General features: G+C 39.9%; 1 protein-coding gene across 3 annotated transcripts in view; it reads left to right on the forward strand.

Annotated features, from left to right (window-relative positions):
* LOC122789133 (WASH complex subunit 2A-like) overlaps window positions 1-24663 on the forward strand; it is a 2558205-nt gene that overhangs the window by 855172 nt on the left and 1678370 nt on the right. For all 3 annotated transcript variants that reach the window (XM_044056354.1, XM_044056357.1, XM_044056356.1), the window contains exon 13: window positions 12538-12610. In XM_044056354.1, coding sequence (XP_043912289.1) covers window positions 12538-12610 — 73 coding nt within the window. The remainder of the gene's footprint in view (window positions 1-12537; window positions 12611-24663) is intronic.

The raw sequence follows: 24663 nt of genomic DNA on the forward strand, positions 1-24663 counted from the left end.
AATTTTTTTTTTTTAAAAGATAAGGCAAAAACAGTAAAAAAATACATGTAAAACAACTTTACATGACTACAAACGATCAGAAAAGGCTATCGCACTTTAGTATGTAGCCTACAACAGTTAAACAAATTATTTAAACAAAAACAACTTTTAAAAAGTGCAAGCAGTCAAATAAGTGCAATATGTGAAAAAAACAAGCTTTTAAATCGCAATAAATGCTGGAAAATCTGCGTTTAGGCAGAAAACAGTTAAGTACAGAAAATTGATAATCACTCCAAAGTCTCTTTAAGCTAGAAGGCTTGTATCAGTTTAAGGCTTTCTAGTGCTACCCAGTAGGTTAGTTACAGGAAAGATGGGAAACAAGCGCAGATGTGGTATTTTAAACCAGAAAGTTGAAAGAGACAAACTGTCCAAATGGTCAATAAACTACAATTTCTGGGCCAAGAACCTCTCTTCTCGTGGTAGACAGGCTACCTAGTGCTTACTACTCCCACTGATAAGCTAGAAGGCTTTCCTCCCACACAGAAAGGCTTGCAGGGCTCAGAAGCTTGCCAACAGTCTTGGATACAGCAACTCTCTGAGCACAAGTGCGGCTTTTAAACCAGAACTTTGAAAGAGATGGAAAAAACTGCCCAAACGGCCAGTAGCTACAATTTCTGGGCCAGGAACCACTCCTCTTGTGGTAGACAGGCTACCTAATGCTTACCACTCCCACTGATAAGCTAGAAGGCTTCCCTCCAATACAGAAAGGCTTGGGGGGCTCAGAAGCTTACAAAGAGTCCTGGATACAGCAAATCTGTACTTGGACTAGACTAGTTACAGGAAAGGCCTGGATGTATTGTAGGGCAAATGTTTTAGCATTTGTTAATCTAGAGATGTACAAGTGCTTTTGTATGAACTTGCATTTTAAAAGTTTTTTGATGCACTTTTAATGTTTCTTAAGCATTTTAATTGCTCAGGATGTACTTTAGATATACATTTTCTTGACTCTGATTAATTGATCTACCATTGTAGGGCAAAATGTTTTCGTATTGGTTAATCTAGAGATGCATAAGTGCTTTTGTATGAACTTCTTAAATCATAATGTTAAATGCAATAGGAATGTAAGGGGTTGCACTTTGTTCTGATGCACTTTAAATGTTTCTGAAGCACTTTATTGCTCAGGATGCACTTTAGATTTCAACTTTCTTGACTCACTGATTAATTGATCAATTATTGTATAATTGAATTGAATAATGAATGTAGCGAAATATATATAAATCACACCATTCTTGTGCATGATTTTTCCCTGGAAGGCTTGATGCCGAAGTACTAGAAACACAGTAAAAGTGAATGGTGACCATTTCTCCAGTTGTTCAGTGTGTTTTTCTGTCTTTGGTGAGTTGGTTCATGGAGTGGTGTTTTTGGAGTTTTCTGACAGCATGTCGGTTACTGGAGCTTTGGTTGGTGGAGACATATCCAATTCCAGGTCCAGTTCAGTAACTACCTTTCTTTCCTGTACAGAAATGTGGAGAGAAAGGGATGAGAAGGTGGCTGCTTCCGATTTGTGGTCTTGTAATGGACTGAGAGACCAGCAGGCAACCAGGTATGAGAGACTAGAACGTTTGCTTGTAAAGGAGGTGTCTTTATATTATGATACCCAGTTGCTGGAGAAATATATCAGCTTGAATTTAACCCCTCTGGGTTTAAGGGTGGACAAACTTCCAGCTTCTGAATTTGCTGAAGCTGATTTATTTGAGGAGTGGAAGAATATCTCTTTACAGTGCACTTTAGGGTGACTTAAAGTACTTGTCAAACATAACAATAGACTGCATGAACAAGTGAGAAATTAAATTTTGGAGCTGCAGGACGAGCTTAAGGGGGAAACTGCAACTGCTGTATTTAATAATAAAATGGAGGACATTCATTTGAGTGTGGGCAAAGCTGAGGCTGAAATACTTGAAAGGAAACGCAGTAAACTGTACATAAATGGTCATGATTATAGGAACAACCTCATCTTTCAGTGGCAGAGAAAACCTAGGCAGAGTAGGTCCACCTTAAAAAAATACGGCTATGAGGTCTCTGAGTTCGCAAGGGTCATCCTTTTCGTCCACCGAAGCAAACAGCAGCATCAATAGCAGGAAATGTGTTTCGTTTGAGGAATTGAGTGAAGGAGGTGTCCAGCAGGGTGAGCAAGAGTAGTGGTCAGAGAGTGAGCCCACAGCAATTGAAAAGCAAGCTCAACCGGAGGTGGCAGAACAGGAAGAAATGAAGAAAATCGAGAATTGTACATTTTGGACTTAACATTACTAATGATGTTGTTGTCGCATGTAATGATGAACATAATAACAGGTATGTCTTGAATAATGTAAATAGTGAGTCAAAGTGAAATGTTAAATATTATTATTCTATCAGATTTGCAGTTAGATGATAACATGTATAGTTTACTTTTGAAAGGAATGAAATTTGTGCCAACGTATTTTCCAGCCTTGGCAGACATAATATTAGTAATATGTGCTTTTTGTCGCAAACTACATTTAAAGGCATTTTTTTTCTAAAACAAATCCAGAAAATGCAAATGTTAATGTAATTGTATAGCATTGATGAGGAGCCATTGCTAGATTTGTCACTGCATGAAAATGAGTTAGTGGATATTTTTGCTTTTTAACAAGAGCTTGAAAGCAATAAGGGATGGTGTTGGGGGTGGTTTTTCATATTACATTGGTTATGGAAAATATAGTATTCCTATGGTTCCTTATGTTAGCACTTTTTATCCGACTAGAACTGTCTCAGCCATAACAACTTTTGAGAAGGTGTTATACAAACAGTTGCAAGTTGAATGTAAGACGTTTTATGACAGTTATAAGCCCCATAACTTGAAAAAGCATGAACAGAATGCATTAAGGCAGTTAAGCTTGAATAAAGATTATGTTTTTGCACAGGCAGATAAGGGGGGTAACTGGGTAATAATGTCTAGAGTGAAATATAACAATATGGTGAAGGAATTGTTGCAGGAAGTTGGTGTTTATGAACAGGTGCAGCCAAATGTTCTGGATGCATATAATGACTTGTTGCTGGAATTACTTGAAAAGGGAGAGAGACTGGGATTTTTTTCCACCACTGATGTCAAAAAGTTACATGTAAAATATCCTAGAATGGCTAAGTTTTATGCCATTCCTAAGGTACACAAGGACTTAACAAATCCCCCTGGGAGACCCATAGTATCAGGGGTGGGGGGATATCTCCAGAACATTGGTATTTTTCTGGATGCACAGTTGAAAGAGCATTTGAAGCGATTCCCTTCACATATTAGAAATGGTAAAGAGCTCACAGACACTTTGGGAGGTACTGAGTGGCAAGAGGATTTTTTCTGGGCAGCTGTTGATGTTAAGTCCTTGTATACCAATATTTCTCATCGTTGGGTTCTGGAAGCAGTAGCCAGATGTTGGGGGAAGGTCCCAGAACAAGTTATATTTTACAGCTGTTGGAGTTTGCACTGACACACAATGTATTTAGTTTTGAGGACAATTTTTTCTACAGAGAACAGAAACTGCTATGGGGGCATCTTTTGCCCCATCTTATGCCATAATTGTTATGGTTTTTTTTGAGGAAAGCGGTGTTTATAGGAATACATATTTTTTGGAAAATGTTATAGTTTTCAAACGCTGTATTGAAAATTTGTTTTTTATATGTAGAGGGGAGATTAGTTTTTTGAACAGTTCATGTTGGAACTAAATCAGAATCAGTATGGCATCACAGTATCCTATCAAACCCATAGACATAAGATACAGTTTCTAGATTTGGAGTTTTTTTGTAGATAAAGACAAGTTAGTGTCTTTTAAACCATTTTATAAGGAAACAGCGGCTAATAACTTTTTGAGTGCAGACACCATGCATCCAGAACATTTACTTGATTCTCTCCCTAATGGAGAATTCAAGCGTATTAGTGACGATGTTCATGACAGAACCACATTGGATGGGGAATTTGATATTGTTAGATGTAAGTTGTTGAAGAGTGGGTATTCTAGCCAGGTGTTAAATAGGGCAGAGGAAAAAGTGAGAAAGCAAATTGCTGGTTGGAGAGTATGGAGTCATGCAACACATCATGGGCGTGGAGATTATCATAAAGTGGGCAAGGATGGATATATATTTTGTTAATAAATTTTTCCCTTTTTCAGCTACATCGAAGGTGTTAGTCCACAGGTTTTGGCCCATTATACAGCAGGATGAGGATGTGGGCAACATTTTCAAGGGCAGGGTTGTTTTTTCTCATAGTAGATTTCACAACCTGAAGGAATTATTGAACAGTAGTGTAAGTAGGATGGAAACTGGTTCCAACACAGTAGTCACCTTTAGATGTGGAAGGTGCAAGGTGTGTGACAAAGTCAAGAACATTTCAGGTACTTTGATTAATGGAAAGAAGTTCATCGCCCTGGGGTCTTACAATTGCAGTACCTGTGGTGGTGTTTATGCTATTGGATGTGACTGTCTACCTGCAAAGTGGTATACAGGCCACACCAGAAGAATGGTGAAAAGAAGAATTATGGAGCATTTGGAGGATGTGAGGCATGTCAGGCTTAATAATCCTGTGGCCCAGCATTTCCACGCTGTTCACAGTGGTAACACTAGCAGTTTGTTTTTTTCTGTTTTAAACAAACCTTCTGCAGTGCAAGGCATGGAATATGGGCGCATTATGTTAAGGATGGAAAGTAGATATATTATTAATTTTGGAACTTTGTGGCCCCATTGGCTTAATGTTGAGTTAGATTTACATGTATAGGATGAAATGTTTCAGTATGCATTATTTTATAAATGCATATACATATAGGATGAATGATTTATATGTATAGGGTAAAATATTTAAGTGTTTGTTAATCTAAAGATGTATGGGTACATTGGCATGAACTTCTTAAACTATTAAGTTAAATGCGATGGAAATGTAAGGGGTTGCATTTTAAAAGTTTTTTTATGCACTTTAAATGTTTTTGAAGCACATTAATTGTTTAGGATGCACTTTAGATTTAAATTTTCTTGACTTACTGATTAATTGATCAACCATTGTAGGGCAAAATGCTTTGGTATTTGTTAATCTAGAGATGTACAAGTGCTTTTGTATGAACTTGCATTTTAAAAGTTTTTTTGATGTACTTTAAATGTTTCTGAAGCATTTTAATTGCTCAGGATGCACTTTAGATTTAAATTTTCTTGACTCATTGATTAATTGCTCTACCATTGTAGGGCAAAATGTTTTAGTATTTGTTTATCTAGAGATGCACAAGTGCTTTTTTATGAACTTCTTAAATCATAATGTTAAATGCAAAAGGAATGTAAGGAGTTGCACTTTATATGTTTTGATGCACTTTAAATGTTTCTGAAGCACTTTATTGCTCAGGATGCACTTTAGATTTTAACTTTCTTGACTCACTGATTAATTAATAAATTATTGTATAATTGAATAATGAATGTAGTAAAATGTATGTAAAGTACACCAATCTTGTGCATGATTTTTCCCTGGAAGGCTTGATGCCAAAGTACTAGGAACACAGTAAAAGTGGATGGTGACTGTTTCGCCCATTGTTCAGTGTGTTTTTCTGTCTTTGGTGTGTTGGTTCGTGGAGTGGTGTTTTTGAAATTACACTGTACCTCAAGTCAGTTTGGAGCCAACATTCATACTCACTGGGCATTGTTGTTCCTATTCTTCCTTCTTTGAAGAGGGAACTTCTTTGGTGGATTCACTCTATTTCCCCGAACCCAGGCCTTCCTGTGCATCCTCCTCCTCCAATTCAAGTTGTCACAGATGACTTGGCATGGGTTAGTGGCAGCCTTTGCATCCTGGAAGGTTCAAGGCCTTTGGTTCCCTTCACAAAGGAAGGAGCACACAAACATAAGAGATGAGAGCCCTGCTGTTGGCTGTACAGACTTTTCATTCTTTTTCATCCAGGTCCTCTAAAAATGTGTACAGACAACACTTTAGTTTTTTGGTATGTAAACAAATGTGGGGGGAGGGGGGGGATCCTATATTCTATGCAGGCTAGCCCTTGTGGCATGGGAACTGGCAACTCAGTACCATGTCACCCTTCAGGCAGTGTACATCTCATCCAATCACAATGTAGTGGCAGACACTCTGAGTAGGTCCGTGACTCAGTCCTATGAATGGATGTTTCACAGGGATGTGTTTCTGGACATTTTCCACCAGTTGGGTATTCCTCAAGTAGATCTCTTTGCCTCCTCTTTAAACAGGCAACTTCAAAAATTTTGTACCAGAGTTCCAGACCGTCTAGTGTGGAAAGTGGATGCCCTGTCTTTCTCATGGAAGGGGATTTTCTCTATGCATTCCCCCATCCCTCTTTTTCAGAAAGTTCTGCTGAAGATGCAGTAGGCCAAACCAAAAGTCTTGCTGGTGCCTCCCTTTTGGCCAAGATAGCATTGATTTCCTCTTCTCCTGCATTTAGCCAAAGGCAGTCATCACAAGTTACCACACAGGGTGGATCTTCTCACACAAGACAAGACAAGGGATATCTCATACATCCACACCTGTCAACTCTACATCTGACACTGTGGGTAATAGGCTTTTGATTCCTTTCTGACACCTCGTTTCAGGAGACATGCTTAGGGTTCTGCAGGAGGCCAGAAAACGGAATACCAGGAAATCCTACTTATCCAAATGGAAGAGGTTTTCCATCTGGTGTCTTTCTGGTAAACAAGACCCACTTTCTATGGATGTCCTTCTGTTTGTCTTGTGTGAACTGCTGTTTGTCTTGTGTGAACTGCTGCAGGCTCTGTTGGCTTATTTCTTAGTTAAAGCTCATCTGTCAGCCATTTCCGCTCATCTACCTTTGTCTACTTCTATGGCTTCTAAATTGGAAGTTAAACTCTTCCTTAATGGCATCCTTCACATCAGACCTCCCAGAAAGCCTGTACCTCCTCTTTGGGACCTCAATTTTGTCTTGGAAAAACTCACTGTGCTCCATTTGAACATGCAGCCACAGCAACCCTGCAACACTGTACTTGAAAGACTGTGCTATTTCTAGCCATCGCCCCAACCAGGAAGGTGTCCGAACTTCAAGACTTGATGGCTTCTCCCCCCTTCCTGGTTTTCCATAAAGATAGGGTTTCTTTGTATACTAACCCTTCTTTTATGCCCAAGGTTGTGAATGAGTTGTCACTTAACGAATGTTTTCATTTGCCCAATTTTTTTTCCCCTGTCCACAGTCATCTAATGAGAGAGTTCTGCACACCTCGGATGTGTATAGACAACTCAGATTTTATTTGTTTCTTTTCATCTGGGGCTCTCAATGCTGGTTTCCAAGCAGACCATTTCAACTTAGATTTCTAAGGCCATTTCCTTTTGTTATGTTTTTCATGGTAAGAGCCTTGTGACTGCTGTTAAGGCTCACTCTGTGAGAGCTGTGGCTTCTTTGGGTGCTTTTTTCAAAGGTTTGGATACTAACCCCATCCTAGAAGCAGCTACCTGATCTTCTTGTCATACCTTCACTAAACATTATAAACTGGATGGCATCTCCAGTTCTAGAACTGGATTTCCTAGAGCCATTCTTTGTGGCTTTTTAAGTTCCTCTGTTCCTTCCCCCTCCCTTTCTTCTTCTTGAGCTTTGGTACTCTCCCTCATGTTATAAATACTGCAATATAAGAATAGAAGGAAATAGAATAGTTGTGTAAAATCTTACCATAACCATAGATGTCCTTCTCTTCTATGTTGCAATATTTTATCCCTCCCACCTTCTCCCTGTATTTTGTCTTTTTCCCTGGATGTATGGTTACCTCCTTTTGTTCCTTAGGCTGGTGTTCTTAGTGGGGCAGTCAGTTCTTAGGATGGTACATGTGGACATCACTTTTGTGGTTTATGCTGGCTGCTGGCCTACATGCCATGTCCCATGTAAACTGCAGTAGTTAAAGTTTTTTGTATACTGGCTGGACATCAGGACTGCCTTTGGCATTGAATTTCCACATGTTATGCATACTGTAACATAGAAGAGAAGGACATATGTGGTTATGGTAAGATTTTACACAAATATTCTTTCATCTTCTAAGTTTAGTCAGAAAGTATCCCAGGTTACCTTATCCCAGATGGCTTTCCAGCTATATTGTGTTAAGATACTTGGCCTTTGGCATGTATGCCTAGGCATACAAGTTGCACTACAGTTTCTATAGCATTCTTCAAAAAACTGTTCGATTGGTGATAATTTTGCTGCTGTGACGTAGACTATGCCGCACACTTTTGTAAAATATTTTAAGCTGGTTATGTCATTAGACTGAGGTCTTTTTGGAGCAACTGTTGTCAAATGGCTTCTATTGTGATTCTGCCCAGGAAATGTATAAGCTGTGGATCCTGTCTGACAAGGCAAAGTGTGTGGACATGATAATGTAAGTAACAAAGTATGTGCTAAAATGCAGGATCTTCATTATCCTTAGTCCATTCACTTTGACAGCCTACCATCATTCCCCCTCCAAATTCCCATGAAACTTGTCTTATTGGACAGATCTTGTAGTTATCCTGAAGCCAGTCCACCAATTTCCACAACCTTTTCCTGTTTCCTCTTAGTTCCTTATTATGCCATAGGCAGCAAACATGATCTTTGAGATACAGAGGAGACAGGTGCATCACGGGAGCAGGGAATGAGCTTGAGCATTTTAGAGCAGCTGCAGTTTCCAGGTCAGAGTCACCAAATGGCGAAAAACACTAGTTAAAGTGAGCAGACGAAGGATAATGAAGATCCAGTGTTATTGTATGTATATAGTTTTCATTTCTATTTTCCTTTACTATTTTTATAATTTTCCTGTCATACCTTATCCTTCCTTTATTTTGCTTGTCTGCAGTTAATGTAAGGGTTTTGAACAAATGTATTTCCATGCATCTTTACTTAATGACTTTGTGCTAGCTTATAATTTATATTCTGATTATACGCATCACAGTTTTTACCGTTAGTGTATGTTTGCATTGTACAGCTATTCTTCCTGACATATTTCTATCATGTAACATTAAGAGAAAATGTACTATTTAAGTAATAAAAAGCTATATCTGTGAAAGTAAAGTTGTTAAATGCAGAGAAAAAAGTGACTGATCTAAGAATGTAGCAGCATACAAGGAACAGGACAGACTGGGCAAGAATAGAAGATGGGTAATGCATGCAGCATGTGGGGCTGCACTTTGGCTTTGGTAAGTTTACACATGGTAGAGGATGTACAGTCTACAGAAGAATGGGGATCTTCAGGAGAGAATATGGCTGCTGGAGATGGTAGTATACTGTCTGGTATGGTATAAAAAGGGACTAGCTAGGGGGTATCTGGCCACAGTTAGCCAGGATGGGATAGCAAAAGGCAGGGGGAGAAAGTAGGATGAAAGTTTGAGGATAATAGGATGAGAACAGTGTTTGTCAGAGGAGTGTGGGCAAATGATGTGGCCCAGAATAAGTTGAAAGGTGAAGGTGGTATTTTCAGCCATTTAAGACCGAAAAGGAAACTGAAGGTGGAGAAGACGGGTACAAACAGTAGTGACAGGAGATAAAGTGAGGATTGAGCTAGAGGAGGCAATAACCTGTACCAGCACAGTGAATAGAGAGGGAGGGCTCTTAGTCGAACAAGATAGAGGGTGAAAGACAGAACAGTGGAAAAGGCTTGCCGGAATAGTGCAAAAGGGATAGTAGGTGGATCAGATACATTACAGTGAATGAGGCAATGAGGACAAGACCGTAAGGAGGGCAGAGATGAGTGGAACTAGAGCAGAAAGGCGTGCAGATAAAGAGAATAGTGAAAAGAGGTAGGAAGAGAAGGAGTTGAGAGCCATTTGGGGGGGGGGATTTAGGTGATTAATGCTGTCAACAAGGGAATTAAGAATGCTGAGTGGGGGAGTAGTATGGAGTAGATTATAGTGAAATGGGTCTTAGGGCTCAGAGATCGCAAGACATGGGAGAAGCTGATAGAGGTGGTTACCAAGCAAGATGGACAATGAAATGGTGCATGTTGGCACCAGTGACCAGTCACAGAAAGCAGTAGTGCTGGTAGTAAGCAAAGCTAGGGAGGTGACAGAGAAATGCCAATGTAGGGTGTGTTCGGTAAAATTCTCAGAAATGCTACCTGTGTCACTAACTGTCATGCTAAGGAAGGATAGAAGACCTATGACAGTAGTGAAGGGGTAAGAGCTTGGAAGTAGCAGGAAGCTGAGTAAGATCAGACTGTCTCTGTACCATCAACAAGCTCCTTCTCAGCTCATAAGGAACAGCAGTGCTTCCAGCTGGGTTGGAAAGGTACATCAGTGACACGGATTAGGATGGTGGTAGCCTGGTATTGGGTAGTAGATAGAAGGAAGAGTAAAAAGGGATAACTCAGTATAGCAGAAGAACAAACCAGAGTGACTTGGACATAGCTGGGTAATGTTATGTGCAAGCATTCCAGGCAGAAAGACGAAGCTGTAGGCAGTGATGCAAGAGGAAAAAGTGGATTGTGCTGTTAATCCCAGATACATGTGCCAGCAGCAAGGAGGAAGTGGGACATGGAGATGTCAGGATACATGTTGCTGAATAATGACAGTGAAGGGAGGGATGGAAATGCACAGCAGTCTATATAAAGGAGGTAGTGAAGTGTGTGGTCAGAAAGGAGGAGAAAGAGGAACACCAGCCCATGAATGGAGTAAAGAAGGGCTGTAGTCTGAACTTAAGGTAAGTGCTCTTATGATTAAAGTATCAGTAAGTGCCCTTACTGTTAATGTATCAGGCCCCCAAACATGTTAAAGGAGGAGAATAACACTTCGGAGAAGAAAATAAAGGACTGGTGTAGGAGGAAGAGGTTCTTGTAGCTACAGGAGATTTTAAACTCCAGGTAGAGCAAGAGAGAGGGGGATTTAATTGTGAAATCTTAAGGTATGAGAGATTCACCCTACTGGTGTAGGTCTGTAGTCAGAGAGGGCAGCTTTTGGGATTGGATCAGGGCTGCAGGTATGTAGGGATGTAGACAAGGTTTGAGGAATAGTCAAAAAAGCAAAAAGAGGCGAAGGGCACTGTGGCTGCACATAAGGATGATACTAGCAAGTAGGGCAAATGGCAAGTTATAAGAGGTGGAAGGAAAAGTTAGGGTAGAAGAGGCAGAGTATAAAGAAACATACAGAAGACCAACTAAAGATGAGTGCAGAAAAGACAGAAGTTGATGTGATAGCAGAGTTCTGCAGGCAAGGGAGCAAAGGTTTTAAGTTTATTCTGGAAACGGGAAGGGCACTCTTGTTCATGTTGCGCAAGGAGATCACTGAAGACTACAAAAAAAGGAGGTACTAAATGAATATTTGCCATTCCTAAAGCAAACAAACCAATTATTCTATTCTCCCAGGATTCTTAGAAATCTAGACACTGCCCTGACGGAGGTGGTCAGCATATCACATCAGCGCCTGTAGTAATACCTGAGGAATGGAGGACAGCAGCTGCTGTGTCCAAGACGGTCATCTCCAGGGCAGGAACTAACTTGGTTTCATGGCCAGAAGAAACTGTTAAACAAGCCTGATCCACATTTGACTGAGTTACAAAAGAATATGACACGGAAGAAAAAGTAAATGTGGTTGACCTGGACTCCATTTATGGTTTTTATTCAGTCTTGCACTAGAGACTGTTCTGAAAACTGGAAGGGCTGGGGGTGGAATCAACACTGAGAAATTGGATTTCAGTCTCAGTAAGTAGTGTGACAAATGGACTTTGGGTGAAAGGATAGTGTCAAGAATAAGAATGGTGACTAGTGATGCACCACAGGGCCAGATCTTTATCCAGTTCTTTTCATTGTGTTCTTTTAAGAAATCCTTGAAGGAACAGAAAAGAAGGATTAACTGGTGTGCTAATAACAGAGTCAGGGACTATGATCACAGTGGAGGGATGAAGGAAGTATTTAAGAAGGATTTTGGAAGCATGGTCATGGGGGCAAAAAGGTGACAGCTGAGTTCAGTGCAGATAAATGCAAACTACTGCACCTGGGTCATAGCAGCCCCCATGCGATACTAGCTGAGGGGGAGGGACTGAAGGCAAAAATCTGGAGAAAATCTGTGAGTGTTGACCACACCTGGACTGGGCCATGTAAGGCAGAGTGAGTGAACAGTTGCAGAAGCCAACAGAATGCTAGAATATGTTCCTAGGGGAATAAATGTAGAACCCAGAAGCAAAGAAGTAAATTTTCCAGTTCCGGTTCTTGGTCAGGCCACGTCTTCAGTACTTTCTGTAGAACATGCAGAGAAAAGCTGTCTGCTGCTGGAAGTAATCCAGAGGAAAGCCATGATAATGGTAAGCATGACAGAGAGAAGAAAGAAGAGAGTAAGAGACTGAAGTTGCTGTACTAAAACTAGAACAGAAGGCAAACATAATATGGGTGCAGGAGTTTGACCATGAGATGTGAAGAGACTGTCCTGATAATCTGCTAAATCTGTTCTTAATAAGCTCCTTTGTTTATGTTAATAATCCCCTTGTACAGTGTGTCTTGCATTAACATTTTGATTTTCGCAGTGCTCCTTTTGCGTTTATTATGTTGTACATTTGTGTTGGAATGTTTTCATTTTCTTTTTTATTGTCATTTTAGGGGGATCTTTTTGCTGATGCACCAAAGGAAGAACCACAAAAAGAACCAGTGGCTGAAACACACCCCAATAAAGGTTAGAAGACTGAAGATATTTTTATCATCTAATAGTAGATTTAAGCAGTGCTGCATACTGTAAGGATGGATTTTACTAAGGAATTTTCAGAGCAGTCCTGTAGAATGGCTGCAAAGTTTGAGTAGTGAGAAGGCATCAATTCCCACCCCCTACTTCTCGTCTTCAAGTATATGCTTCCTGTCCTGCATGGGTTATAATTGTCCAAATGTACTGTGCAAATAAACAGAACAGAAGCCCACAGTGCATACAAACTACATGCCATTGTGGATAATATTCCACATCCAGAATTTTATTTCAGGACACACACTATCTTTTTGTGAAAAAGATTCTTGCAGTAATAATGGGCTTTGTTACTTTTGCTCATCACTGTTTGGACTTTTTCTAATAGCACTTGTATACCTTTGAGTGAGGGCAGTGTGTGTCACGTACATACATCATCTGTGGTGAATGCCAGCTTACATAACGGTAACGTTGCCATTTACCGTCTTCAGTTCTTTATCCTGCTTTACAACCATTGGGATTTTTTCCCATCACAAGTATTTCATTCAGTTTCATTCCTTTTTTTTCTTCAAGACAGAGATTGCAAAATTTCTTTCTGATATGTTTTAGAGTTTGTGAAATTTTTTGTATTAGAAAGTCATGAAATTGTCATCTTTTTTAGTAGCTATCACTCCCACCTAGCAAATTCATTATTTCAGTTGGTTAATTAGCAAATGCAATTATTTTGGTCATTCTTGTTGACGATGTAGTGCTTTGTTAACCTGATAAAATGGAATAACTACATGTATCCAAATGTATCTTTTTTTTTTTTTTTTTTTTTTTTTTTTTTACTTGATTATTTGCTTTCAAAAAAAATTTGCAGCTGAATACCTCAGACAACAAAATTACCTTCATTTAATGTAGGTCTTGTCTTGAAAATCTCTTGAATCACTTATGTTAAAAAAATAAAATAAAATTATTTTTACAGAAGTTGATATCACGTTTTGACAGTATATGAGATAGATATTCTAGGAGCATTGTGGAAAGAGATGCCCACCACTATATAGGAATCTAAAGATGATGAGCCCAAAACAGTAGAGAAAAAGCATACTTGCTTTCACTTTTAGGGGTCTTCTACTGTGGATCCATCCACACATCCACAGCCCCTTTTTCCCACTTTTGCACATGGGGTCAGGGTGTCATTTCAACAGTGACATTTTCTATCAGTAGTGTTTCATGATGCTTGCACACTGTTCAAGAACACGTGATGATTCTAAGTGCCAGAATTAGAGAGACCTAACTCGGTACCCATTTCCATGTTCCCCAGTTATTTTCTGTTGCTCACGCAGTTTAGATATTAGTTCTGGTATTTGTCTTATGAATGTTTCCTACTTACAATAAAGTAGCCAGATTTGCTGCACACTAAACATATAAACCCCATTACTATCTCTCACTAAAACACCTAAACTGGCTAGAATTACCCCACCGTCTCCTCCTCTCTCAGCAACAAGTCATTCATTCCATCCTGTATCAACCTTCTTACTGTCCCAGCTCATCTCCTCTTATCTCCCATTATTCCCCCACCAGATCCCTACGCAGCTCAGACCAAGACCTTCAACAGATCTACAAACCCAGGACCAACATGGGATGTAACCTCTATAGCTACCATCCTTCTATTGGAACAAGCTGCTGATAGAAATCAGGTCCCTCAGTCAACTTAAACAAGTCAACAATGCCACCAGGGAGTACTTGAAAAGTCACTGGTCCTGCACTGTACTTACCCTACTTAATCTTCCTTACATTCCCTAAGACTCTGTCGTACCTGTCCTCTGTATTGTTTTTCTCTCTTGACCTTTTCCTCTCTCTACCTCAGTGCTCCCCCCAGCCTTCCTTAGCACACTGATACCTTGTATTCCAACCTAGAACTGTTACCTCCTTGCATTACTGTTACAATTCACATCTGTCATCTCACTCCCTCAGCAATTCTCAAACATTACCATGTTTCCACCTGTCCTTCCTCAATATATAGCATTGACCCTATAATGTTATATACAGCATCTTTTATACTTTTATCAACACTGATGCTTACTGTTTTTATATTGCTTTCTTATTATTCCTTGTATTGAACTCTCCTACGTATTGTAAAACTGTATTCATTGTATTACTTGTTAATTACCTATGCACACCCTTTGTTATAATTTTCATGGAGCTTTTCTCCCTGGACCTCCGCTGAAAAGGGCTATTTAGCTCAGTCGGACTATCCCGGTCAACAAATGTAGAGGAGATGAAGTAAATAAATCTGCTGGCAAAGAAACCTCTTTCAAGTGTTTCTCCAGTTGCCTGTTCACCAGCCTGGATTTACTCTAGCACTGACTGTATAGTCTGGGGAAAGAACATAACATGGAGCATCAGAAGTATCATTACTTTAGTAAGCAACTTGAAGGTGGGATAGCCAAATGATTCATCTCCGTATGCTTAGGGTTGCATACCTGCCAAAGGAGTAGTTGTGCAGTCTAGCTGATAAATGTGGTTATGTGGAAGCAAACACCCACACAAGCCATGGTACAACAGACATCCTGAGGTGTCTGCCAGCTAATTGGGGGGGTAGGAATGTCTGAATTTTAGAAAAAAAAGATTTCCAATGTTTTACAGAGGTTTGGCCATTAGCTTTTCAGCTGTTGCTCAGCCCTGCCTGCATTTTGGTGGCACTAGAGAGGGAAGAGTTGGTCACTGGGATAAGTAAGACTTTGCGGTCACCATGGAATGGTAATCAAAAACATTTTTGAACAAGTTATTCCTTTCACAAGATAAAGTCAAAGCAATAAGGTTTAGGAACCAAATGACAATCTAGTCACAACCTACAGTAAGGCAGGACCTTAGGGCTTTATGGTTCATGTATATGGATGGCTCTCATAGGTTAAGTACTAAGCTGGTGCCCTTGTGGGCTATTTTAAGCCTAGCCAGTTTCCCTTTTTGTGCTCTAATTAACCTATCAAATTTGGATAGAGATTGTCCTTACCCATCCCTTGGTTTATAATACCCCTAATAAGACTGTACTGCGGTGGTGGTGCTGCGGTAGCATTGTCGCCTCACAGTAAGATGTCCTGTTCGATTCTCAGCTAGAGCGTCTTCTGTGTGGAGACATGTGGGAATGGGCATACCTTCGTTGAAGGTTGTGCGTCAGAGCTGGCAACTCAGCATGTAAAGATCTATTGCCAATCATTAGCGGACAGGAGTTCCGCTGTGGCGACCCCTAACCGGGAAAAGCTGAAAGACACCACAACAACCCCTAATAAGAATACTTGGGATCATACCATAGATAATTTCAATTGACTCATGCATGGGATAAAGCATTTAGGAGCTGCCTCTGTAAATCAATAGTGCAGGGAACATTCTGGGGTAAATTTTTTGTTTCCCATCCATAGATCCAAGTTGTGCTTGAATATGGATGGGAATGCACTTTGTTTTTTTGTGGTTGGGGAGTCTGTTCCAGAACAACAGTATCCTCTGTAAGCTGTAACTTTCCCTCCAAACAATTCTGTTGTTGCAGAAGAAGTTTAGATCCCTAGACTTATATTTCTAATGTAATTTGACTTGCTGATGTGAAGTAAATCATTCAGTATTGGGTTGGAGAATGTCTTATATGCCAGACACATGTCCCCTCTTAGCAGTCTGTAGAATACCAAGCATAGTGACAGTGCTTTGAGTCAGTCCATGTAGTACATGTTGTTTAGGCCTTGTACCCACGGTAGTGGTGCTGCGGTAGCGTTGTCGCCTCACAGCAAGACGTTGTCCCGTTCGATTCTCAGTTAGAGCGTCTTCTGTGTGGAGGCATGTGTGAATGGGCGTGCCTTCGTTGGAGGTTGTGCGTCAGGGCTGGTAACTCGGCACGTAAAAATCCACTACCAAACATTAAAGGACCAGAGTTCCGCTGTGGCAACCTCTAATTGGGATAAGCCGAAAGACACAACATTCTTTTAGTAAAGTATCTCTGTGGGTGTTGCAGTTGTTGCATTTGTCTGGACAGATAAATGCTGAGGGGAGTATTATATTCAATGACTTGACCTATTGAGCCCTGAGTAAAGGATAATGACATCTCTAGATCTAAACACAATCCCCTTTCTTATAAGCTGTGCAGTATAGAAGTACTTTCTTAAAACAATAGACACGTTAGTCAAAAATTAGGTCACTGTCCACATAAGCTCCCAATTAACTGGGTCAGCTCTTATGGGAGAATCGTAAATGTGGTCGTTTCCTGGAATAGTTGTCTTCCCAAAGAATGCATTTTTAGTGTTTAGTTTGTCCATAATTTTGGCATGACTTATTTGTTTAGGACAAACCTTGCTGCAGGATGGCAAAGTCATTTAGGGATTCGATGAGTGCTCTTATTTTGCAGTCATCTGCAAACTTAGTCAGCCAGAGCCGTTTGGTAATGGTTTTTACTTAAAAAAATGTGTGCAAGACTTCTTTCAGTTTAGTTTCCCCAGATCTTTAGGGTATTTAATACCCTGAAAGGAATTGATCTATTTCAGATTTGCAATATAGTTAAAGTTCATGAGTTCAGTATGGTTTCAACCTTTGATGTTTGCAATCGTTGCTTTTCCCAGCATACTCAGTGTACACAGAATGATTACGTTTGAAGACTGTACGAGTTTACTTCATAGGTAGCGTGTTTAATTTTTTTTTAGTAGATTCTTTATTAACCCAGTTCCTGTTAGAACTATTGGAACTATCTGGTGTCCTTTTTTCCACATTGGTGTAGTTTCTACCTGCATAATTTAATAGTTTTATTTATTTTATTATACTTTTTTTTTGTCTGTCGGTTTGACTAGATATGGCTGTTTTAATGAGTAAGGCTGATTTTGCCTTTTCAGTTTTTCTTCAGCTGCAGCATCTGGCCGCCTTGTTTGTGTTTAGCATTGGATGATTCCACAGGGTCACTGGTTCTTCATTTTTCCATAATGTGTTGGTTTATTTCAAGTCCTTCACAACTACTTGTATATTGTAAAACACTGTAAATGTTTACAAAAGCAAAATTCTGATTTTGTAAAATAAAGATAAATGTATAATAAAGGCAATGAGAATAAAATTTAATTTTATTAAAATCCTCAGTAACCAAGTAAGCATTTTCATCTAGTCACTTTACACATCACATTTGAATAGTGAGGAAAAGCACATTGTTAAATAGTCATGTTGAATCATTTGACAATATAAATCCAACCCTAAAATATTCTTGTATGAACAAGAACCATTTAACTATTCATGTGCATTAAGAAAAAATGATAGGTTATGTAAAACATATTGAAACATTTAAAATGTTCTGTGTTATGCCTCTTGAACAGCAACACAAGGTGAAGTAATACAATCTGTAACTTATGTCCGTGACCTTCACCCCCCCCCCCCCCGATACTGAAAATATCACTAAGCCCTGGAGGTATATTGGCTTTTAATGAGATTTCTCCCAACAACTCACACATGTTAGGAGCCACATCTCGGTCTCCCACAGAAGGGTGCATGTTGATGTTTTCTGATGTGCATAAAAATATAAATTTCTTAAATTTGTTGCACATCTTCTTTTAAAGATGTAACTGTACTTTTTAGAGGTACATATGTTTTCCTTTTACACACTGTTTTAATGTTTATGTGGCTGTACCCACATGAAAGCCATCTTGTATTGTATGTTGTATTACATAAACTACAAGTTATGGTATTCTGATAGCTCTGCACTGCAGTAAACATCGCTTTTGTGCATAAGAACAAATGGGAGAAGGGGGGTTGATATAAATCTGCACTGGGGCATTGACTGTAAGCATATTCCTTTCTTTTCTTGGGTTTTTTAGGTAGACTTTTTAATTTGCATCCTGATTTATAATAAAATGTTGGTTCACTTCCTACATTGCTGACAATTTCTTTATCACCTTGCAGTAATTTGCACTTTTCAGTAATACCCCAAATTTGATGTGCACTGCAGTCAATGCCAATAGTTAATTTCTTGTTTGAAGTGTAAAGGACGCATTTTTATCCCTTCTGTTAACTTACTGTGAGCTGATGCTTGTATTTTCCTCTCATGTTTAGTATCATAAATGTTTAATTAACTCAAAAAAAGATATCTGTCTAAAATGGTCTACCTTGGGTCTTATAGTTTGAACTCAAATTCTTCCTTATCAGAGATAAGTCTAGAATATCTTATTGGTTGGCATTCAATAATGTTTCTTTTCACAAATCCTGTTCTTGCAGGCTTGTGTAATGGAGAAAACTATGGATTTGATGTTTATTTTCATCCGATCCATCATATGGGTTTTCACATCCAAGGATCAAATCTTGACACCATCTCTTAAGCTTCACTAATCAGGGCTGTGACTTCTGCCCTATCCATAATTCCCTGCACTCTGTTTTGGTACCTCAGTTCTAGTTTGCTGCCTGAAGCATCAGACGTATTTTTCAGATGAGGACTCCACTTTACCACAGTGTATCCTTTTTTGGCATCTATGATTTTACAAACTCCTTTCCTTGGTTAACTTTTAGGTTAACTTGTTTAAAAAATGTTCTTAGTTATAGGGGTTAGATTAAGCCTTAGCGCGTAGTGGTTGCTTTCCTTTTTGTAATAGCCGGTAGCTAGTTTCAGCAGATTCGTGTGTGTGTGTGTGTGTGTGTGTGTGTGTGTGTGTGTGTGTGTGTATGTGTATGTGTATGTGTGTCTTGGGTATGCAGTCAATTTTGGATTATTTGTGCTGTTATTTTCCTTTTTGAACAAGACGTCAGATGGTCAGGGGTGTGAGAAATATGCTGAGTGCTGACACAAAATTCTTCCTCAAGATCCTCACTCTGCGTTTTACTGTTTGGACGCTGCCCATATTGATACTGATTGCGATGCCTGTGCCTTTTTTGGTACTAGTGCCCTTCAAACTCAGAGAAAAGTTGATAGTTAAAGGTCTCCTCCTTCCTCAGACAAGGGTCTTCCTTCCTATTACTTCATCATCATCCATTGTCCCTTCACCTCCAGCCAAGAAGCACGACAAGCCCTAGACTAGGAAAAAAAACAAGGGTAATGAGAAAGATAAGTTAGAGAAGAAGAAGAAAGAGAAATAAAGAAAGAGAAAAAGAAAGCTCAAGAAATCCCAGAAGAGGTCTGTGGATCTTACTGTTTCAGCTGGTCCAGATCCTAACGTTCCAAAGAGGGCAGACCCGAACCGTCTCTTTTTGGCTCCAGTTTTCACCAGAGTCTGTAAGTCTAAGGTTAGTGCACTCTTGTTTTATAGGCGAAGAGATTTTCGAGGCCACCCATGGTGGTTTCTTCAGTTTGGTCATCCAGAATCCTCACACTGCAGGATGTCGATAGAATGATGCAGAAATTTTCTTTGTTCCGTCTCCTCTGAACGTACCAAGTACTGGTCCAAGAACCCCTTCTCATCTATCTCCATTGCCAATCTGCCCATTGGATCTGGTTATCATGGATCTGACCTACCCTGGTATGCCTTTGTCAGAGACAACAGGTCTTGATACTTTGACACTGATGGTACCCCTGTCTCTTTCAACTCTGAGACACTCCGATCAAAAAGAGTCTTGGAGCCAGAGCATCAAGTAGCTTGGTAGTACTGTCCATTGATCCCCTGATTGATTTTATGGCTCAACAGGAACCTGACATGGGGAGAACCAATACCAAAGAAGCCAGATAAGATCTTCGCAGCATCCAAGGACCAGAGCCTTTGGAGCAAGGGTCCACCAGTAGATGCCATGGTGGTAGCAGCAGCCACAAAGAAGGATTTGTCAGCAGAAAGTTCCTCTGTCCATGCCCTAACAGTGATCTAGGGCAATGGACAGGTTTAGGAAATGGTCATGTGCTTCAGCGACCTTCACGCTTTGAGCACTGAACTGTTTGGGTCTTGTAACCGATTTCAGAAAGCTTTGACTAAGGAGCTCTCCAAATCACAAGTAACGTGCATGCAGATGTCCAGAAGACTGTGGACTCCCAGTTCACCACTGTGCAATCCATATTGAATGTCACCATGCAACTACTATCTAATGCAGCTGGTGGTACAGCAAGAGCAGGGGGTACCTGTATTAATGTACATTGTAATGTCTGGATGCATGTTTGTGACTTTGCTGAAAGCTTTAAGATGTCCTTCATTAATGTCTCATTTGATGGATCCACACTTTTTGGGCCAAAGGTAAAAGGCACTCTAACCAGGAGTCAACAGATTGGTAAAACCCTCTGTGCAGTGGGAATTTGTTTCTACACCCCTCAAAGGATCTACTGTAGGAACCAGAGGAGTGCAGGAAGATGAGGTTCTGCAAATCAGAGTTGTTACAAAACTCCTGGGGACAGATCTCCTCGTGGCAGAGGAGGAGGAGTTAACTCTAATGGAAATCACCCAAGTGGCAGAAGCAGACCTCAAAACCAGGGCTTTCGCAGTTCACTTTCTGAAAAGGCTTACTAGCACTCCTGAAAGGTTGCTTTGCAGCTGCATACTGGAGGTAGTCAGGGGGGTGCTTATCCATATACCCAAAAGCTTGGCAAGATGTAACAAGATTCCTGGGTGCTAAACATAATTTCCAAAGGATACTCAATTCCCTTTTCCTTTCCCCCAATATGAAGGAAGAAAGTTCCCAATGTTCTATCCAGTCAGTGGGAACTGGCAGCAGCAGCAATTACCAAGCTACTTGAAAAGACAGTCATCCAATCCATCCCCCAAGACCAGTGTGAGTCCAGAGACTATTCAGGGTTCATTTTGGTACCTAAGAAGACTAAGACTACAGACCCATTCTATATCTGAGTCACTTAAATCCATTCATAAAAACAGACAAAATTCAGGATGGTCACGCTACAGTCCAGATTCCCTCTTCTGAGGAAGGACAGTTGGATGTGCTCAATAGTTCTACAGGATGCATCGTGGTATGTTAAGATAATGATGCATTCCAGAAGGTTTCTCAGTTTCCACATGGGAGTCAATCACCCACTTATGAACACTGCCCTTCTGTCTCACCACAGTCCCTGGGGTGTTTACAGAGATAATGGCATTGGTTGCAGCTCATCTCAGTTTGCAGGGCATCCAAGTTTTCCTATACCATGATTGTCTCCTTATTGATACTACTTTTATGCCACCTGGACCTTCTGCTCCATCTAATGCAAAATCTAGGGATCAGGATAAATTTACCCAAGAGACACATGGAACCTTCACAAGAAATAGAGTTAATTGGATACCACCTAGACTCAGTGTCAAAAATTGCCCCAGTCCAGAGTATTCTCCCTGTGACTGGTAGCTGCACAGGTACTTCAACATCTTTCACCCTTAACAAGGTTAACTCTGACTGTTAGGCTTAATGGCCGCTGTGACAACCCATCTCTGGGCCAGTGATCAAGGAACCTGAATCCTCACCACTGACACTGGAAAGGGAAGTTCCCTTGGAATACAAATGGGATACGTTCACTGTTTCCAGATGCAGACCTCTCTGCATCAGGCACAATTTCCCTTAAGAGAACATACTCCGTCATGGTCTAGATCTCTTTCTGTCTCCCTCCAGGTCCCGATAAGACTCTCCACAGGCACAGTTGTAGAGTTATGTCCTCAGTGGAATAGCCAAGCCAGGTCCTTCAGCACCCTCTCTGTGAAGCCAGTGCTTCGTGTCCCTGCCCCAAGTAGCTGACACGGGCACGCGCGCATATGCACACACACACGTGTGCACGCACACACTCTTTGAGATTTAATTTTTCATACACACGCACACACATCTGCAAAAGGCTGGCACAGATTTACCTGCTGTGCCCCTTTCTGCCCAAAGTATAAGGTGGTTATAACTGCCACCAAACACTCCACAATCTGCTACTCTAAGGCCCTTAAAGGGTGTCCAGTTATACTGTGTAATAATATTAATATAAATGGTAGTAGTTGACCAAGACTGCTAGGCCTACTGGAGTGGCCCACACAGTGTCACCAAATAAATATAAGCACTCTCAAAGGTTAACTACTTCCTAAAAGGACCAGCCACAATAAAAGTTTTAAATATATTTAATAATATATAATAAAAGAGCATGAAAATACTGAATATATATTTACAGTAAATCAGAGTTCAAATTACAGGAAATATTGAAAATAACATTGATGGACAGACGCAGACAAAAACAACATCTGAACTAAGCTTCACTGTATTCCTGACTGAATTTAGGAGAATTACTATTCCCTCCTTAATAGAGCAAGACAGATGATCCGGTGAATAGTTCTTGTTGTCAGGCCCAAAACAGAATACTCAGTACTGAAAGATTTCCCACCGTAATATCTAAAACATAATTTCCAGTATGGCTGGCAGAATGACCTCATCTGGTCACCTGACTCTAGGTTCTCACAGTATCCCCCTTTGAAGCTGAGGCAGGAATTTAGCATAGACAGCTACAATACACATCTAAGTGTTTATGGCAGTGTCCAGGAGCCATGAAACAATTACAGTACTTCCCCTCTTTTTTACAGAGTTTATTAAACAGTGGCCTCTCCCAGACTTCCGGACTCCAGTTCCATTCAGCAGGGTGGGGTGCTGTGTTAATAGCTTAACAGCTAATTCAATTTCAAGGATTTTCCAAAACTCACTGGGCTGAGATAAACTGCTTCTCTTCCAGTGTCCCTTGCTAACATATGTACATACAGTCTCGCATGTATATTCCTTCTGTGTCCAGCAGGATCCACTGTTTATTTTTTACACTGGCAACTTTACAGACACATTTTGATTTTCAAATGCCATACAGTTCTAATACATTTGTAATGTAAGCATCTGTACAATTCAGTTTGATATTCAAATGCCATACAGTTCTAATACATTTGTAACGCAAGCATCCTCTGTAAATCAGTTTTATATTCAAAGGACATATCATTCTTTACAGAACGCCAGCTAGCTGTGCTGGCACTAGCCCATATCATCATAGTCGCACATTTGTACTAGTCCCTCTAGTAAAGTTCTACATGAGGGTATTGCATTGGACTCTTTCTTTACAGTGTTCAAATAATGTTCTTTGCTATGCCTCAGACTCACCAAACAGCCGAAAAATAAGTACAATGAAAGAAAAGGTGAGACTCCGCTGGATGTTCCACTGCTTTATTAAAATACACAAAAAGTTGTATCCAAAACTGGTAAGAAACTCCAACAAAATAAATATCCACTGACAAGCGCTTTCAGGTTAAAACCCTTCATCAGATCACATACTAAAAACACTTCCGGATATTTAAAATACATGTCAACCAATGAGAGTTAGTAAAAAGCCTGCCTTTTCTGCAAGGCTGGTTTTAAAGGTACACAGTCATTTAAGCCGTTCTGTGGGCCATCAATTCCAGAATCCATTTGGACTCCATAGATTCAGTTAATAGTTTAACATCACCCCCCTATTGTTCATGACAACATTAACCACTGCTTTGAATTTAAAATTATGTGTGGGGTGGGTCTCAATATGCTTATATAAAGCATTATGTGCATCTGTATTCCTAATTGAAGACATGTTGCAATATTCTTACCTTAAACATATTGTTGGTCTTGCCAACATAAAAACATATGCATTCAGTGCACTCCGCTATGTAAACTAAATTACTAGTCCTACAGGTAGCTTTTGCTTTGAAATTAAAGACATGTCCACTGACTGGATGTGTAAAGGTGTGATCTTTATTTATAAATTGGCATGCTTTACAATATCCACATGGGACACTGCCAATTTTTTCTTTTAGGATACAAGTTTGGGTTACTGTTTTCTCTTTACAATTTTAGATTCTTGTTTCTCCTATAACCAAATTGTGGATAAGCCCCCACTATATTTCTTAACTTGTTATCTCCCCTCAAAATATTCCAGTTTCTGTTGACAATATCCCTGATGTCTCCTATATTACTACTATATGTAAACAGTACCCTTGGTTCATTAAGTTTGTGTGTGGTATTAGTGGTTCTTATTTCCCCTTTATTACATTTAAGCCATGGCTTAAATCTATTATCTCTTTTTGTGTGATTGGTATCAACCACTCTATTAACCAGGTCTCCTCTATAGCCCCTTTCTAAAAAGTTGTTCTTCAAATTAACCATTTCACATTCAAACATCTTATCAT

The sequence above is a fragment of the Protopterus annectens genome, chromosome 14.part0 (assembly GCF_019279795.1).
Source record: "Protopterus annectens isolate FY-2018-M chromosome 14.part0, PAN1.0, whole genome shotgun sequence".
Taxonomy (NCBI): domain Eukaryota; kingdom Metazoa; phylum Chordata; order Ceratodontiformes; family Protopteridae; genus Protopterus; species Protopterus annectens.